The 17036-nt window shown below is 61.9% G+C and overlaps 4 protein-coding genes and 1 pseudogene across 4 annotated transcripts; 1 reads left to right on the top strand and 4 right to left on the bottom strand.

The window, feature by feature from the left end:
• Positions 1-663: 663 nt before the first annotated feature.
• Positions 664-3161, bottom strand: ACA1_390560 (annotated as a pseudogene).
• An 813-nt stretch (positions 3162-3974) lies between these two features.
• Positions 3975-5557, top strand: ACA1_390550 (hydrolase, alpha/beta fold domain containing protein; the record flags this gene model as incomplete). The annotated part of the gene is made up of 6 exons (XM_004336695.1): positions 3975-4151; positions 4282-4580; positions 4756-4924; positions 5036-5094; positions 5165-5304; positions 5394-5557. The coding sequence occupies 6 exons, from the start codon at positions 3975-3977 to the stop codon at positions 5555-5557; spliced, it is 1008 nt and encodes a 335-aa protein (XP_004336743.1).
• Positions 5558-5601: 44 nt separating this feature from the next.
• ACA1_390540 (phosphoesterase family protein) lies at positions 5602-7918 on the bottom strand (the record flags this gene model as incomplete). Its single annotated transcript, XM_004336694.1, has 6 exons — positions 5602-5994; positions 6067-6174; positions 6267-6587; positions 6656-7025; positions 7215-7345; positions 7433-7918. 6 exons carry the CDS (start codon positions 7916-7918, stop codon positions 5602-5604), a joined length of 1809 nt encoding a protein of 602 aa, XP_004336742.1.
• Positions 7919-8207: 289 nt separating this feature from the next.
• Positions 8208-15168, bottom strand: ACA1_390530 (GTPaseactivator protein for Ras-like GTPase; the record flags this gene model as incomplete). Its single annotated transcript, XM_004336693.1, has 16 exons — positions 8208-9289; positions 9407-9581; positions 9680-9832; positions 9928-10086; positions 10163-10329; positions 10415-10560; positions 10708-10981; positions 11093-11276; positions 11357-11453; positions 11549-12001; positions 12120-12611; positions 12698-12807; positions 12994-13391; positions 13516-13925; positions 14034-14112; positions 14202-15168. 16 exons carry the CDS (start codon positions 15166-15168, stop codon positions 8208-8210), a joined length of 5346 nt encoding a protein of 1781 aa, XP_004336741.1.
• A 279-nt stretch (positions 15169-15447) lies between these two features.
• Positions 15448-17023, bottom strand: ACA1_390520 (enoylCoA hydratase/isomerase family domain containing protein; the record flags this gene model as incomplete). Its single annotated transcript, XM_004336692.1, is given in 9 exon segments — positions 15448-15486; positions 15550-15574; positions 15733-15798; positions 15905-16080; positions 16191-16250; positions 16343-16473; positions 16539-16629; positions 16644-16690; positions 16759-17023. 9 exon segments carry the CDS (start codon positions 17021-17023, stop codon positions 15448-15450), a joined length of 900 nt encoding a protein of 299 aa, XP_004336740.1.
• Positions 17024-17036: the final 13 nt, after the last annotated feature.

Below are 17036 nucleotides of genomic sequence, written 5' to 3'. Positions count from 1 at the left end.
CCGCCAGAGGGAGGTACCGCCGAAGAAGGAAGAAGGCTGCGCGCCAGAGGCCGACGAGTCGCCTATCATGGACTGCTCCTTTTGACGAGAAGGCCCGAGGACTTGGCAGCGGGCGAAGAGTCTGTCAGGCGGCCACGACGGCAGTGAAGGCAGCTCGCGCTGCGCCGCTGCCTCGCGCATCTCGTCGAAGTGGCGCTTCACTGCCGCCCGAGCCTCGGCCGCACTCTTCAGCTCGTCGGCCTCGCGCACCGTCGCGCGCCACGGCGGCGTCCACCTCTCCGATGGACACGCGCCAGCCCGGTGCGCACCGCCTCCCGCGGCCGCGCCTCGACCTCCTCGATCGTGACGGCGTCGTGCCCCTTGTGCGGACCCACCACCAGGCACACCACGCACACGGCCGCCCCATCGCGCTCGCACCACATCTCCACCTTCTTGCCGGGGTGGTGCTGGCACGCCGCCCTCCGCTCGGGCGCGCCGGCCGATGCCACAAGCACGTACCGGTAGCACCCTTTGCAATTGTTCTTTCGAAAGAAAACACATGCCTTCCCCCACCTGCCCCGCCGATGGTTGCAGGTTTGTTCGAGCCTGACGCCCAAATGATGGCAACAAAATGGCTACAAACCACGATGCACGTCTCTCATTGCCCAGCCGATCTCGGGGTACTTACTCCGTGATCTCGGGGTAGTTGTTCAGATACCACTTGGTGGGCTGGATGTTGAGGCTCTGCTCTCGGAGGATCGTGTCGGTGCCCTGGAGTTCCATGACGAACTCGACCGCACGCGACACGCCGGCCTCCACGCTCGCCAGGGTCGGTTCGTCCACCGCGAATGCGTGCTTCGCCTGCGCCAGGCGCTCAGCGACCGCGCCGCGGGCCAGGTAGACAACCGGGATGCCGGCGCGCAGGATCCTGGTCGTGGCGTAGGAGTAGGTCTCGGGGGAGATGGACAAGAAGGTGACGATGTGGATCTTCTGCTGCTGCAGGGTCCGCTCGATCTCATTGTCGTCGTACAGGCCGTTGAACTCGACGGTGGTGCAGCCCTCCCGCAGCCTCGGTTCCAACTCGCCAAACTGGTGGAAGCGGAACTGTAGGTTGTGCTTGGCCGGCAGCACGTCGCTCTTGGACAGCGCCAGGAAGAGCTCGGCGCCCTTGAACTCGACGAAGCGGCCGACGTAGGCGACGTTGATCGTGTTGTCGGCCACTGGGGCCACGTAGAACCGGTCGTCGTGGATGATGAGGTCGTTGTGCGGCACCATCACCATCCTCGCCTCGTTCCAGTTCTTGGAGCCGACCTGGGTCCGGTAGTACTCGTAGATCGAGCGGTTGGGGAAGATGACCCGGTTCGCCATCTGGAACAGCTTCGTCGCATTCCGCACGTACCCGACGCCGGGCTCGGTCGTCTGCAGCACCTCGAGCGATGGATTGGGTTGCGTGGGGAAGAGCCACTGGTAGTCGTGTACCGTCACGTAGACTGGAACCTTGCGCAGGCGATAGGAGCGCGCGATGTCGATCACGCGCCATACGGGTCCCTCCAGCACCATGGCGCTGTGGATGTGGAGCAGCGCGCAGTCCATCGACGGCGGCGGCGGGTTGCCGTCCTGGATCCAGGTGTGGTTGTAGTCGGCGAAGAGGCCCATGAGGTGCTTCATGTAGGCCTCGGTGCCGCCGCCGGGGTGGGACAGGTGCACGACGGTCTTGCCCGTGTGGGGCTTGAATGCGCGCTTGACGGTCGTGATCATGTCGTAGCCGGTTACGTCGTTGGGCTCCAGGATCGACTGCTCGTTCCACTCGTTCCACGCCGCGAAGAACACGTAGTTCTCCGGGCCGGCAATGGTGCTGGTGTCCTGGACCGCCAGGTCGTACACGCGTTGCACATGACGCCCGAATTCGTCCACGGTCGCGTTGCGATAGATCCGCGGGTAGCCCTCATAATTCCCATTGGTCCAGCCGCGCCGCGGGGCGTTGTTCCAGCCCAATAGGGTGCCGCGGTAGAACTCCTTCGCTTGGCCGTGGCGGCGGTGCTCCGACGTGGTCCAGATCTCGGGGGCGTGGAACAGCCAGAAGCCGGCCCACTGGCCCGCGTCGGCCGGTTGGCGCCCGACTGTCCACCACGGGCTCGAATACCCGGGCTCGAACTGGACGAAGCCTTGGAGGCCCTGGTCGTCGGCCGGCGCCCAGTCGTTGGTGGGTGGTGGGCCGAAGCGCATGAAGTGAATGCCCGGCAGGCCCTCCTTCCGGGCCAGCTCCTGCCACAGGGCCATGATGCTCGCGACGATCTCCGCATGCTCCTGATCGATTCTGTACCAGATGAACACGGGCCGCTTGTTGATGCGGATGTTGCGCTTGTTGCGGAAGAAGGGCAGCAGGAAGTAGAAGTGCTTGACGTTGCCCTCGTGGTCGGAGTAGTCCTGCGCGAGGATGACGTCTTTGGGCTGGCCGTCCCACGCACGGGTCCAGTTCTCGTTGGCCCAGCACAGCACGAAGGGCTTACTCGGCTCCCCATCCTTGAGCATCAGCTCGAGCGGGCGATGCATCACTGCGACGGGCGAGTGTTAATTCACAAAGAAGATAAACAGTATACAATATAGAGCGGAAAATGATGAACATTAAACACATCAAACCTTACGTACCTGGGTGGTCCTTGAACCAGAAGTGGTAGAAACAGAACCCGTGGATGCCGAAGCGGTCGGCCAGCACGCGCATGAACCGGCGGTGCCCATAATCGAGAATGTTGTAGTAGCCCAGGTCGGGGTGGGGCTTGTAGATGACCTCATCGATGACGTGGCGCGGCATGGGCTTGAGGTAGGTCCACTCGGTGAAGTTGACGCCCCAGAGCTCATCGTTCTCGGGGATGGCGTGGAACTGGGGGAAGACGATGGCTATGGCCAGCGGCTTCAACTTGGGCACGGCGGTCCATAGCGGGGAGGGGCTGGCTGGCGTTGAGGGCGTAGGAGAGGCGGAGGGAGAGTGAGGCGGAGAGCGAGTGGGAGATGAAGATGGAGATGAAGATGGAGATGGGGAGGTCGAGGGCCAAACGAAGATGCGCGGAGCGGCTCGCCGTATGGATATGGGAACTCTCGCCGCAGACAGCTGGAGTTGGTGGAGCGAGACGAAGGCCGCCAAGACGGAGAGGACCACCACCAGGGCAAGAGCGCCGCCTCATCTTCCTGTCCTCGCAGGCTCAGTGCACAGACGTGGCCCTTCCCATTTTAGGAAAAGTAATGTCATGTTCTTGCGTTTGCTCACCATCTTTTTGCTTTCAATTTTGAAGATGGAAGAGAAGCACGAAGAGATTTGGTGCAAATCAGACAGTCAGGCCAACATTGGTGCCGTTGCTGGTTGGTCTTACGAATAATATCGGGCTGTTTGGTTTGTCAGCACTGAGAAAAACCCACCACGTTGGCTATGCCGCATAGGCCGCTTTCATTCAGCCGCCCCTCGCCCCCCGGCTTCCTCTACACGCTCCAGGCCGACGGCGCCTTCTCTGGCGCCCCATTGCGGCACCCGGGCGTCGCTGCAGATGAATTCGGGGTGCCCAATGACTATGGCGAGCCGCTGGAGTTCGGTCTGGCGCAGGACGTGAACATCAACAGTCGGTGGACCCTGCGGGCGCTGCTGGTCGCGGCCGAGCTGCTGCCAGGCGAGCAGGACGTGTTAGCCCACGCTGCACGTGTTCCTCGCGCCGCGTGGCCGGCACCGTGGCCTCGGACCTGTTTGAAATCGCATAGAGCCAGGTTACCTCTCTGCCCTTCAGGTCGAGCTCATCACACGTGGTCCACTGGGACTCCCAGCTCGGCCGCTTCATTCGCCTCTAGTAGGGCGAGTGCGGCCTCGCTTGCTGCGAGTCACCTTTCATGCTGGGTTTTTTCCTGCCAAAGCGCACGCAATCAAACCGGTTCAAAACCAGGCGTTGTTGTACTTATCACAGTGGCGGACGAGGAGACATACGTTTGTTCGCCACCACTCTGGAGGAGAGATGGGTGGGAGCTACGTGAAGGTGCTGGTGGGGTCGGTGGTCTATCCCACTCTCGCCGCGCTGCTGGCTGTCGCGGCCTGGGCGGCCTGCGTGCACTTCTTCGTCGGCGCCAGGGAGCCTGCGCCACTGCGCCACTGGAACGCCAACAAGCACGTTCACACCGACGGACTCACCTTCGTACCTCTGCTCCCCCCCCCAACGGCTTCCTCTTTATGTATTGATTTGTCATTCATTATTATTTATTTGTTATTAATTATTAATTACTCATTACTCATTATTTTTTATGTCCGGCCTGGGTCATGGGCAGACGTCGGTGGAGACAAACGGGGTGCGGCTGAACGTGATTGAGGCGGGCGATCGCGCTTCTTCGTCGAAGAAGCTCGCCGTCCTGCTCCACGGCTTCCCCGAGACGGCGCTCCTCTCCTGGCACGCGCACATTCCAGCGCTCGTGGCTGCGGGCTACTTCGTGGTGGCGCCCGACCAGCGCGGCTACAACCGAAGCGAGAAGCCCGAGAGCGTGGAGGCCTACTTCATCGACCACCTCGCCGACGACGTCCGCGGCCTCATCCGCCACTACGGCCACGACAAGGCCACCGTACCTGCGCCGTGTCTTTAGCTCCGACCAGCACTTGGCTCTACTGACTTACTGCGCACATCAGGTGATTGGTCATGACTGGGGCGCGGCTGTGTCTTGGTGGTGCGACACAGCCCGGATGTTTGTTGTTGTTGTTGTTGTTCGAGGATTGTGATCATGATGCTATATTTGCTGTGTCGTGGCCAGGATCGCACTGCGTTGGCCCGAGGTGGTGGAAAAGCTGGTGATCATGAACGCGCCTCATCCGTTAGCGTTCAGAGATCACCTCACGTCGAGTCTGTCGCAACTGGGCAAGAGCTGGTACATCTTCTACTTCCAGCTGCCCTACGTCCCCGAGGAGAAGATTCGATCGTACGTTCCCCTCCAATTCCCCTTCTTTGCGCCATGCCACTCCAATAACCACACACGAACTGCACGCAACACGACACGACCAACGACACACAGGAACAACTTCTCTTTTTTGCAGGGCGCGCCAGAGGGTTCGGGCATCATTGGCAAGACGTTCCCGCTCGATAGCCTCCGCAGGTAACGACCATCAGACCCTGGAGGAGTAACGGCGTCGCCCACACACACACACACGACACACACACTACAGAGGACTGCAAGCGTGGAGCGAGCCGGGAGCGCTGACGGGCATGCTCAACTGGTACCGCGCTGCCTTCCGCAATGCCAGGCGCCTGAACGAAGTCGACCCCGCCATTCGTGTCCCGTTGCATATGATCTGGGGCGAGAACGGTACCTGTGTGCGGTCGTGCGTGTTCTTGTGCGTGATCGAATGTGATCGCAAGTCACTCCTAACGCACGACGTACACGCCACACGCTAGACGTGGCACTCGATCTCGTGTTGGTGGAGAAGTCGCTGGCCTACTGCCGCCAGCGGGACCCGGCTGTCTGTGGCGCGACCTATCTGCCCGAGGCCACCCACTGGGTGCAGCACGACGAGCCCGAACGCGTGAGCCGCGCCCTCCTGGCCTTCCTTGCCCCTTGATTATCATTTTTGATTTCATGTTATTTTATTTTATTATGGTTACATCAAGCGTGACAGACCTGGTCCAGGTAGTGGAGAAGTGGGAGGAGGGCCGAGGGCTCTGTCGTCTTGAGCTCGCGCCGCTTCGCCTCATCGTCGCCGACCACTGCGGCCAGCCGCTGCCGGGTCGCGTCGACCACCTTGCCGAACCCGTCCATGAACGTACCCGCCGAGAGCGTGGACCGGAGGCCCACCACGTCGTCGCACCACCGGCGGACCTCCGGGTGGTCCACCCGCACCTCGTCGCGCAGGAACAGGGCCGACGCCACGGCCCAGCCGACCCACTTGACCTCGTAGTTGCCCTCGTAGGGGTCCATGCCCTCGTGCGGGAACGCCACGCTGGCGGCCTCCAACCCGCGCCAGGCCGGCATTCGCACGTGCTCCTGCACATTGTCCGGCTTTAGCCAAAGCGCACGCATGACCGCGCACGCACCTCACACGTCATGATTGCGATGCGCTACGCTGCGTACCTTGTGTGAGTCGTCGCTGATGGGTCGTCCCTGCCACAGCCACTCAAAGGTTGCGATTTGTGAGGGGTCGTGCTGCCACTCGAGCACGCTGGCGTCCAGATTCCACATCTGCGACCGCACACGACACGACACGCACCACCGCACACGCACACACGTGAGAACCCGAGTCGGGCGATCGCAGTTGATCGTCAGATGCGCACCTTGGCCAGCGTAAGAATGAAGGACTCGTGGGTGAAGTACTGGTCGCCAGACCGTGGGCGCACGGGCGGCTGCCGCCGTTCGATCAGCGGCGACACGAACACGGCCGGCACGCGCGGGCCCAACACCGAAAAGTCGAAGGCGGCCGGTGGTCCGGCCTGCGTCGCTGGTCGCAGGTAGGGTGGGGGGACGTGATCGTAGTAGCCGCCGTGCTCGTCATAGAGTACCAGCAGCAGCGACGACTCCCAGTGCGGCGAACTGCGCATCGCTTCGTAGACCCGCGCCAGCAGAACCTCACCTCGTCGCACGTCGTGCGGCGGGTGCTAGGGTTGTGTGCGTGTGTGTGCGATCAATAATGTGAGCTGCGTGTGCGGTCGTGCGTGTGCGGTACCTGGTCGTTGGAGTAGAGGCCGTTGATGGGATCGTCGAAGATGCGCGGTTCGATGAACGAATAGGCCGGGAAGTCGTCGCCGGCCACGTCGGCCTCGAACCGCTCGAAGCCCGCGAAGCGCCGAGCAAAGTCGGGCCTCGCGAGCGCGCGCGAGAAGGTCATGACGGTGGAGATGTCGTGGTAGTACACCTTCCAGTCGCGCCCCGCGGCGTCGAGCATGTCGAAGAGGGTCGGCTGGTGCTGCGGCCGGCCGCTGTTGGCCGTGAGCCCGGCCGACGTCGCCGAGTGGAGGAACTGGCGGTTGGGCGCCGTCGGGCCGGGCATCGAACAGAACCACGCATCACTGAACGCGTACTCCCGGGCCAGCGTGCTGCAGGCGTCGATCGTTAGTGCCTGTGCGGTGGCGTGTGCATGTGCGTGTGCGTGCACGCGTGTACGCGTGTGCGTGTGCGTGTGCGTGTGCGTGTGCGTGTGCCGTGTGCGTGTGCGTGTGCGTGTGCGTGTGCGTGTGCGTGTGCCGTGGTGCGTGTGCGTGTGCGTGTGCGTGTGCGGTGGGTACCTCAGGACGGGGAGATCACGAGGCGTGTAGGCGTGCATGACCTTGTGGTGCTCGTCGGCGTCCAGCTTGTGGGGGTACCGCCACTCCCCACACCGGCGCGCGTACCACGACAGGAAGCCGCTCATGTCCGGCTGCACGCCCACAGTTTGATTTAATTATGTAATTTATATTGATAAATTGTAAATAAATAATAAATAATAAGTAACACGATTGTGTACCTTGGGTGGCGTGGATGAAGCGTCTTGAGGGAAGGAGGGAACGCGGCCCTCGCCAAACATCTGCTCCATGATCTCCTTGTGCGAGTGGGGCGGGTCGACGGGCGTGTAGAACTGGGCCTTGGGCTCGGGCCACACTGCCTCGTCCCCGCCTGAAGTCGTGTTGAAGTAGGCCCTGTTCATCTTCACTTCCTCCTTCGCCTCGCTACCGCTGCTACTCCTTCCATCTTCCGCGGCCTTGCTCTCTCGCTCTTGTGCAACAAGATCAGCTGTTTGCGTAGTGGTCGCTTGAGATGAAGAGGGCGTGGGATGGAGTCCGTCGAACGGATGATGCGAATCGAGGTAGCCCAGGGCGTTGTCGAACGAACGATTCTCGAGCATGAGCACCACCACATGCTTCACCGCCGCATCTCCCTTCTTCGCCTCCCCTCCACCGGTGGTGCCTTCATCGAATGGCGTGCCCAAGGCATTCGATGAGGTGGCGCTCATCTTGCAGGTCTTGCCTCCAAGCTTGTCGTCTTCTTCTGGTAGCTTCGCCCTCTAATTCCCCGACAGCCCCTCATTGAGGAGTTCACGTCACACTCCGTGGAAGTGACCTTCACCTTCTTCTGCCGCTACGTTCATCGTTTCCTTGGTTTGTAACCTGTACATGTTTGAGGTCTATCGGCGGTACAAGCAAACACTCGTCTCTCTATCACCCTCCTCCACGGTGCTTGCAAACTCTTCTACTTCTTCTCCGTCTTCATCATCTTCATCCTCATCTTCAAGTAGAACTATGCTACTCAGCAATGTCTTCGGCGGCCTTGGCGGCGATGGCCGACACCGGTGTCTCTGGGGAGGAGCCGCCGCTGTCGAGTCGCCGTCGGAAGAAGCCCGTGAAGGTCTCCTTCCTCCGCTTCTGCTGCTTGGCTTCGGCCGGTTGCGGCTGCTCGATCATCGACCCTCCTCCTGCATCCGCTTCATCATCGCTCCCCGATGGCGGCGTTCCGTTGTTGCCGATCCACGGGATGAAGCTCTTCTTCCGCTCGCGCTCCTTGGCCGTGTCGCTCGTGTTCCACTTGCGCATGAAGTTGTTGAGGCCGCCACCTCCACCTCCACCACCTCCTCCACTCCCTCCACTTCCACCGCCGCCGCTGGGCCGCTCGGGCGCCGTCTTGTGTCGCCGCCTCCCGGCACTGCCGTCCTCCCCAGAGCGCGGCGGCGACGGTGGGTCGTTCCCCTCCTTTTCCATCATCGCCTCGGCTCCACTTCCACCGCCGCCGCCGAGCCACCACTTCTTTCGTATCGACGAGGGAGATGAAGGCGATGACGACGTCGAGGCGGAGTCGTCGTCAATTGAGCGCTCGTCGTCGCCGAACGAGGCGGCGGTCGGATCGGTCGACGACGACGATGAAGATGACGGGCCGACCTGATTCATCATGCTCTCCGAGGAGATGTGGGTGCCAAGCAGCTTCTGCAGCTTGAGCCGCTTGTGGACGAGCTTCTGCTTGTGCGAGGCCCCGGGCACGGTGGCCGTGTACTGGTGGTGCTTGCTGCGCTGCTGCCGCTGGTCGCCGGCGCTGCCCTTGTCGTCGCGCCGCGGTGATCGTCGGGCGCCGTCGGCGTCGCGCTTGGTGGTGCGGTCGGTCGACGACTGCCGCCGCTTGCTGTCCGCGGGACCCGACGGCGACGAACCGGCCGGGGCGACCGTGGTCGAGCGGGCGCGCTCACGAATGTCCTTGACGGCCAGCACGTTCTTGTCGCCGCGGGCAGAGGGCGGGGCCGAGGTAGACGCGCTGCCGCCACAGAGCTGCGCGCTGAGGTTCTCCGGGCTGAGCGCCACGCCCAGTATCTTCTCCAGCTTGTCCTTCTTCAGTTTGGCTGCACGACACGACACGACACGACACGACACGACACGACACGACACGACACGACACGACACGACACGAGTTCGGTTAAGATGTGGTACGAGGAGAGGCGGTGAAAAGGCAGCCGTACCTCGTCGTCGCTGTTCGGGCGAGAAGTCGAGGTCCTCGTTGCCGACCACTTCAATACGCTCCTCCATGATCTCCTCGATCGTGGGCAACAGCACGGGCTCGCTTTTGTCCGGGTTGGTCACGATGATGCTCTTCGGCACCGCCGATTCCTTTTCCTTCTGCGCCTCTCGCTCTTGCTGTAGCGTGGACGCGTGTTGTGTGTGTGTGTGTGTGTGTGTGTCGTGAGTGTTGTGGTCGCTGTGTGTTGGGCTGAAGCGCCGCGAGCGTTGCATACCTTGAAGGTCTTGATGAAGGAGCCCTTGCCGAACGAGAGCCGACGGAGGTGCCCCTTCAGGGCGCTCGTCGACGACTTGTTGATTTCTGTCGACGGAGGCCCCAGAAGCGTGAGCACGCTCAACAGCCGCTCGAGGGTCGGCATTCCAGCCTCCTGTCGACACAACGAGGTCAGCCGTGCGCTCGTGCGCGTGTGCGTGCGTGTGCGGTGGTGCGTGTGCGGTGAGCGTTTCGAGATGGGACGCGTACGGTCTCCTCGAATTCCAACTTGTCGGCGATGCCGTCGAGGTGCTTGCTCAGCTCGGCGTGCATGACGTTGAGTGAGTCCTGCGGCAGATCGGTGTCCACGTCCTGCTTGTCGCGCACCCGCTCCTCGGCCTTGAGCGCCTTGTTGACCTCCGTTTCGTCCTATAACACAAAACAACAACAACGTTCGATATATCATTAAATACATCAATACATCAATACATCAATGTATAGGTACGGTGAGCTTGTCGAAGAACATGTGAACGACGGCAAGGTTCTCGATGATGAACGGGTTGAGGATGGCCATGTGGGCCTCCTTGCACCCGAACTCGATCCCGTTGGCCAGATTTTGGAGGACCTTGGAGATCATCACCAACCCACGCCGCACGCCCGGCGATACTTGGCCTGCAAGAATGGAGACGCGCACAAACTTCGTGTGAGACACAACACGACACACGACATGACACGACACACGACACACGACACGCACCCTTGATAAGGGCTCGCTCTGTGGGCGAAACGATGGCAGGACAGAGGAGGCGAAGGAAGAAGAGGCCACCGAGCACGGTGTAGTGGGTGCCCGGGTACTTGGAGGACACCTCCCGCTGAAGATGCCGACAAATGTCGCGCAACGACCTGCGCAGAGCAAGAGTGGTGGAACGTGAAACAACCAACGATCACGACCACGCACGACCACGCACACACACACACGACACGACACACACGACACACACGACACACACGACACGACGCACGCCAAGTCAAGGGGACGGGTGGAGGTACGCTGGACATTCGTCGACAGTGCGGAGGATCTTCTCAAGGAAGCTGCGCGTGGTGGTAACGAGCTGATCGGCGTTTTCGGACAGCACCTCGCCCTCCTTGAGCCGCGCCGGGTCGACCTCGAACGACTTGCCCTCGTCGTAGAGCTGGCACACGTTGTGGATGAGCGACGTCAGGGTCTTGGTGAGGTACTTCTTGGCCACCGTCTTGGCGTAGCTGGAGAGCAGTGACGTGTGGATCTCGCTCCCCCGGAACAGCGTCCCCACGGCCGTGCTCTCTGCGCAAAGTAACAGATCTGTTATTTAGGCGAGCCCATACATGTTTCACATTCCACGCCGCCGCCCCACCAAATGCCGAGCCAGAAAGGAATGTGAAGAAGGCGACGTACTGGACAGGTCGAGCGTGATGGCGGACTTGATCAAAACTGTGGGCGCGCCACCCACCTCGTGAATTCGGATGATGGCCTCCGGAATGGACTGGTTGAAGGCCAGATCCACGACCGACAGCAGCGTGAACACCACGCGGCAGTCGCTCTCGAGCAGGATCTCCATCAGCGACACCATGCCCGGGTTCTGGACACGGCCGACACACAAGCGAAAACCAAGTGAGACTGGCCGAGTCCTTTTCTGTGTGCGGTTGCCCCTTCGCGTACCATGATCATATTTGTCGACGGGCTGGGCAACGTGGGCAGGATCGGGTCGATGTAGTCGATGTTGACCAGGCCCCGTCTCCGGTTGTGGAATCCCTCCCTGTGCCACAGACACATACCACCGCCGCGGCCACGTCAGCAATGCGAGACATGCAGTGATGATGATGGTGGTGGTGATGGTGAGCGGAGTCGTACCAGAGCTTGGAGCCGGGCACCTTCTTGACGACGGTCACCAGCTCGCCCTCCATCACCGACAGAATCGGGAACTCGGCGGCGGGCCTCGGCGTCGGCCGGCCGCACTCGCGCTTGTGGCCGCCATCGCTCTCGTCCACGTCTTCGCTGATCTTGACCCCGCGCCGTGCCGGTTTGCTCGGGCTTACGGCCAACAGCGACGACGACGAGCCCGAGCCCGACGCCGATGCCCCCGAGGCCGAGGGGTTACCAGAACCGTCATCGGCGCCGCTGCCGCCGATGAGACTGGGCGAGTACTCGTTGGCAGTCTCCTCGCGAGTGATGAACTGGTGCGGGTACATGACCCGGGCAACGAACGGGAAGTAGGTGTCGCGGTCGGGCTCCATCAGCTCCTTGGTCTTCTCGCGCACCTTGTCGAACACCGCCTTGATGTTGAGGACCGACGTAATCGCCAACCTATCATCACCACGGTCATCCACACGCATTAGTTCACTGTCAAGCGGCATGTGGGTGTGCGGTGGTGCGTGCGCGTGTGCGATGGTGATGATGTGTGCGTGCGCAGTGGAAGGCGAACCGGTGGTTGAGTGCGTTGACGACCGAGGGCGGAATCTTGCCGCGGAAGTCGATCGACACGACCCGCGTGATGAGCGACGAGTTGTTGCCGGTCTCCTTGAAGATCCAGCCCTCGATCACCTCCTCGCCGCGCACAAACTCCTTCTGGGGCGGGTGCGCGGCCGACGGCACCGACTTGGAGATGACCACGAACGTGTCCCGCGGCGCGCCGCCGCGCTCGCCCTCCTTCCCGCGCAGCACCGCAAACGCGCGGGCCACCACAAAGTCGCGTTTGCGCACCGTCTTGCACAGGCTGCGCATGGAAAAGTAGAGGAGCTGGATGTTGGAGGCCAGGTTCTCGGTCACCTTACCCGACAGGTAGAGCTCGTCCCACTCCTGCCGCGTCTCGCTGCAGGCCATCACCAGGCGGAACACCTGCGCCGCCGGCGCGCCCACCACGCCGACGGCCTTGGCGCACCCGATGTCCTTGCCGGGGTAGAACTTGCGGAGGCACCTGCACTTCGCACATCAGAGGGGCGCGTGCGGCGGCGCGTGTGCGGTGGCGCGGTGGCGCGGTGGCGCGGTGGTGCGTGTGCGTACCTGACGCCTTTGGTGGCCTCCAGGAAATGCCAGCCGTGGTCGTCGGGAGCGTCGGCCGAAACTGGTGCTTCCGACTTGGAATACTCGCGTCGGAACTCCTCAAACACCACCTGTCGAGACCACCGTCAGTTCAGTCACCGCACACGCACGACACGACACGCACACGCACGACACAAGCGAGCTCGGGTGGTACGTGCCTCGGGGAGCGGCTGTGGGTGGTCCATGGCCTCGAGCGAGGCCGAGAAAAAAAGCTGAAGAAAGGAAGGGAACGCCTCCCGGCGCAGCTGGAGGAACACCTGCCGCTGGGCCTCGCGGAACAGCAGGTCGGGGAGGTGCGGGTGCAGGAGCGCCGGGTGCGGATGGGCCTGGAGGTTGTCGGCCGAGAACGGAGAGGCCGACGCCGACGCCGACGAGGACGATGAGGTGGGCGACGGAAGCGGCGACGGCAGGGGAGAGAACGAGAAGGAGGAGAGCGGCGACTGCGCGGTGAGCGACAGCGACGACGACGACAACGTGGTGACAGTTGATGTTGAAAAGGAGGAGGAGGAGGAGAGGGAAGAGGGGGAGGAAGAAGAGGAGAGGGCGTCCATCTCGAGCGCGATGTCCTTGACGGTGCTGCTCTTGAGGTCGATCCGCAGAGGCGCGTCCTCCGCCACGTGCTGCTGGAATATTCGAAGCCGCAACTCGTGTGAACCTTTGGAGGGCCAAAGATGAGTTTAAAGTGGTGCGTGTGCGTGCGGTGGTACGTGTGTGTGCGATGTGTGCGTGTGCGTGTGCGTGTGTGGTGTGTGTGGGGAGAAGGGAGGCAGTGGAGGTACTCAAAATCGGTTGCTGTGGTGGCGTGGTGATGTAGCTGCCGTGGGATGGCGTGATGGGCCAGCCCAGGGACGAGATCTTATGTACAGGCGCCGACGGGTGCGTCCTTCTGTGCGCCACTCCGAGTACCGGCCCGCCGCGGTTCGCGTCACCTGCTTCACTGGTGGCAGCGGCGGCGCTGCTGTTGCCTCCGGTCGTCGCCCGACGAGACGGAGCAGGTGACGACGAGCCGCTGGCGGCTGCGGCCGTGGCCGTCGTGGTGGTAGTGGTGGAGGACGTGGAGAGCCGGCCCTCTTTCTCAGCCTTGTCTCGCTCGAAACGACACGCCTGGCGGTAGAGCTCCACCTGCATCCAGAACAGGCATGCGATCTCGGCCTCTTCGAACTCGATCAACTCTTTATCTTCCGTATCGCTGTGTTGCATTCGACACCACCGCACACACACACGCACACACGACACACAACCGAATTAAATGCGTGGAGCTGGCTAAGATTGAGAGGGTGGCAGCGGCAGTAAGTACCTGGGCGATTGCGCTGCGCTGGCCCGCCGAGTGAGCTGCTCCATCCACCCGCCCAGCGACTTGCGATGCAGCCGTTCCACTGTGACATTCACCGGAGGTGTGGTCAGTCTGCTGCCCGTGTGCAATCAGGTGCAATGCCCATGCGTGCGGCGGTGCGGCGGTGCGTACTGGGAAGCGGAGGCAAGAGCGAAGCGTCTTCCTCGTGCACGCAGCTGAGGGCCTTCTGAAGTGACGACGCCGAGGCGTCCTCCTGGCTCTTGAGTACCAGCGGGTTGAGCTGCCGCCGCTCCAGCGGCGCCGCGTCGCCCTCGCCTCCGCCTCCATTGTTACTGTTGTTGGCCGCGGCGCCGGTGCTGTTGTTATTGTTGTTGACGCAGATACCGCTTCCGGCGGTCTTCTCGCCCGACATCTCGTCGCGCAGGTTGCTCCCCACGCCGCTGCCGCCGCCGGCCTTGGCCAGCATCATCCTCTTGAGCGTTCCCCCTCGCGTCAAGTCCTTTGGCGACAGCACCGCCGCCATCGCCAGCTGCTGCTGCTGCTGCTGCTGTTGCTGTTGCTGTTGCTGTTCATCATCCTCCTTTGTCGGTTGTTGCTGCTGCTGTTGCAGTTCGTTGCGTCGCTTTTCCTTCTCACGTTCGCGTTCCTTCTCTTCGAGGATGCGGCCCTCGAGCCGCAGCAGGATGAGCTCCCCCTCGGCCACCCCGCTGCCCGCCGGCGCCTTCCGCAGCTTTCTGCTGAGCCGCTTGCTGCTGCTGCTGCTGCTCGTGTCTTTGGCATTACCGTCGCTGTCCGCCGCTCCGCCGCCGCTGCCAATCGAGAACACGCTCGCGGCGCTCTTTCCGCTCACGGGGCCGCTGCCGCTGAGGGGGCCTCCTGGCCGGCTCGCGCTGGCCGGCCCGCTGGCCAGCACTCCACTGCCGGTCGTTCGGCCGCCGCTGCCGCCTCTCTCCCTGTTGAGCGGGTGCTCGAGGTCTTCGACAGACGCCGACTTGCCGCCGCTGCCGCTGCCGCCGCCGCCGCCGCTGACGGTGAGGTGAGAGAGCGAGCCGAGGTGGAGCGTCTTGCGTCGCTCCCTTCGTTTGGAACGCGGACTGGGGTCTGGTGGCTCGGTCGGGGCGTTCGTCGTCTTTTCCATAGAGTGCTCTTGTCTTCTTCCTTTTTCTATCTATTCTTCTATTCTCTTCTTGGTGATGTAGTTGATGACGACGTGTCCCTTACGTCTGTGCTTTTTTTACTGGCGCGTCATGGATGATTACGATGATCGATTCGGGAGGGCGGGGGAGATTGATGGTGAAGAGAAGTAGGCAGAAGACGATGAGGAAGAAGAAGACGGTGTGAGCGATGAGGGAGGAACAAGAGCGCTGGCGAGGGAGAGGGGCGACGGCGATGGCGATGGCGCTCGGGTGGTGAGATCTCAGGGGAGCAACTTTCGAGAGAGGGTCCGGTCGGTCTTCTGGGCGGTTAAAAGGAGGAGTCAAAAAGCGCAACGGTCTTACCCTTACGAAGATACACTTACCTTTTCTCGGCCCGCTAGGAAGCACCTAAATAACGGAAGCAGCCAAGGCAAGGTCAGACGAGTGCGTGTGCGCGCGTGTGCGCGTGTGTGTCGTGTGTGTAGTGTGCGGTGGTGCGGTCGTGTGCGGTGACGAGTGGATAGTGGGAGGAAATTGGGGTGAGTTATTCATGCGAGCGACTCTACAGCCTGTTCTTGAACTTGGGCGGTCTCTTCTCCATGAAGGACATCATCGCCTCCGTCAGGTCGTCACTGGAGGAAACGTGAAACGTTTGAGTTTGGTGAACGCGAGAAGAGAGATTGGCTGATGAAAGTGGCGAGCCTTGGCCACTGACGGTTGGGGGGGAGGCAGGCGCACCTCTGCATGAAGTTGCCGTTCCAGAGACCGACGTACTCGAGGCCTTCGGCGACGGTGTGTTCGTCCGAGTAGTTGAGCACTATCTTCGCGCCCTGTACGACCATTGCCGAATGGGAGGCGATCCGCTTGGCCATGGCCCTTGCCTTGGCCAACAATTCGTCTTTGTCCTTGTACACCTACGACACACGACAACGCAACACACAACACGACACACACAACACACAGCATGCAGCGTGTCGATAAGTTGGATTGGTTTCGTGAGCGACGAGCGAGCAATCGAGGCTACCTCGTTCACCAGGCCAAAGTGGTGAGCCCGCTGGGCGTTGATGTCATCCGATGTGAAGACCTGGCGAATGGAGAGTACGTGTCAATTCCAGGTGCGGTGCAGCGAGGCTGAACGTGGGCTCCCCCTTCCCCCTGGAGAAATCGACGACGCACCATCTCCCTGGCCAGCCCCTTGCCAACAATCTTGGTGATGCGCTGCAGGGTGCCGATGTCGGCAACCATCGCCATCTTCGTCTCAGCAACGCAGAAGGTCGCGTCCTCAGTGCACAGCCTGACGTCGCACGCTACAGCATCGCGTCGAGTAAGCGACCAACGACGTGCTCCCACACGCCGCGGCATTGAGTAGTACCAGTGACAAGGTCCACACCGCCACCGATGCAGCGCCCGTGCGTGGCCGCGATGACCGGCTTGGTGCACTCCTGGATCTGCGACAGGTCGGACTGCCATGTTTCACGATCTTCCTGAAGAAGATCCCGCCCTCCGACCTGCTCATGCTCGGGTCTGTGCCACAGGCAGATTAAAATCCAAAAAAAAAAACAATATAAAATGTTTGGGAAAGGCGGGGGTACCAGGGTTGAAGGAGGAGGCGGCGGCCTTGAGGTCGAGGCCGGCGGTGAACATGCGCCCCTCGGCCCAGAGCACGATGGCGTTGACCTCGGGGTCGCAATCGAGCGCACGGAACACGCGACCGATTTCTTCAAAGAACTCGGCGGTCATCGTGTTCAGCTGCTTGGGCCGTGCCAGCACCACCTCAGCCACACCTTCGCCGGGCTTGTCGACCCGCAGGCATGTGTACTTCGAGTAGTCGCCCACAACGTGCTCCTTGCTCGACATGTCGTCGCAGAGT

This window comes from Acanthamoeba castellanii (genome assembly GCF_000313135.1).
Source record: "Acanthamoeba castellanii str. Neff unplaced genomic scaffold scf7180000084740, whole genome shotgun sequence".
NCBI classification, from domain to species: Eukaryota; Discosea; order Longamoebia; family Acanthamoebidae; genus Acanthamoeba; species Acanthamoeba castellanii.
This window is presented reverse-complemented; position numbering and strand designations above follow the sequence as displayed.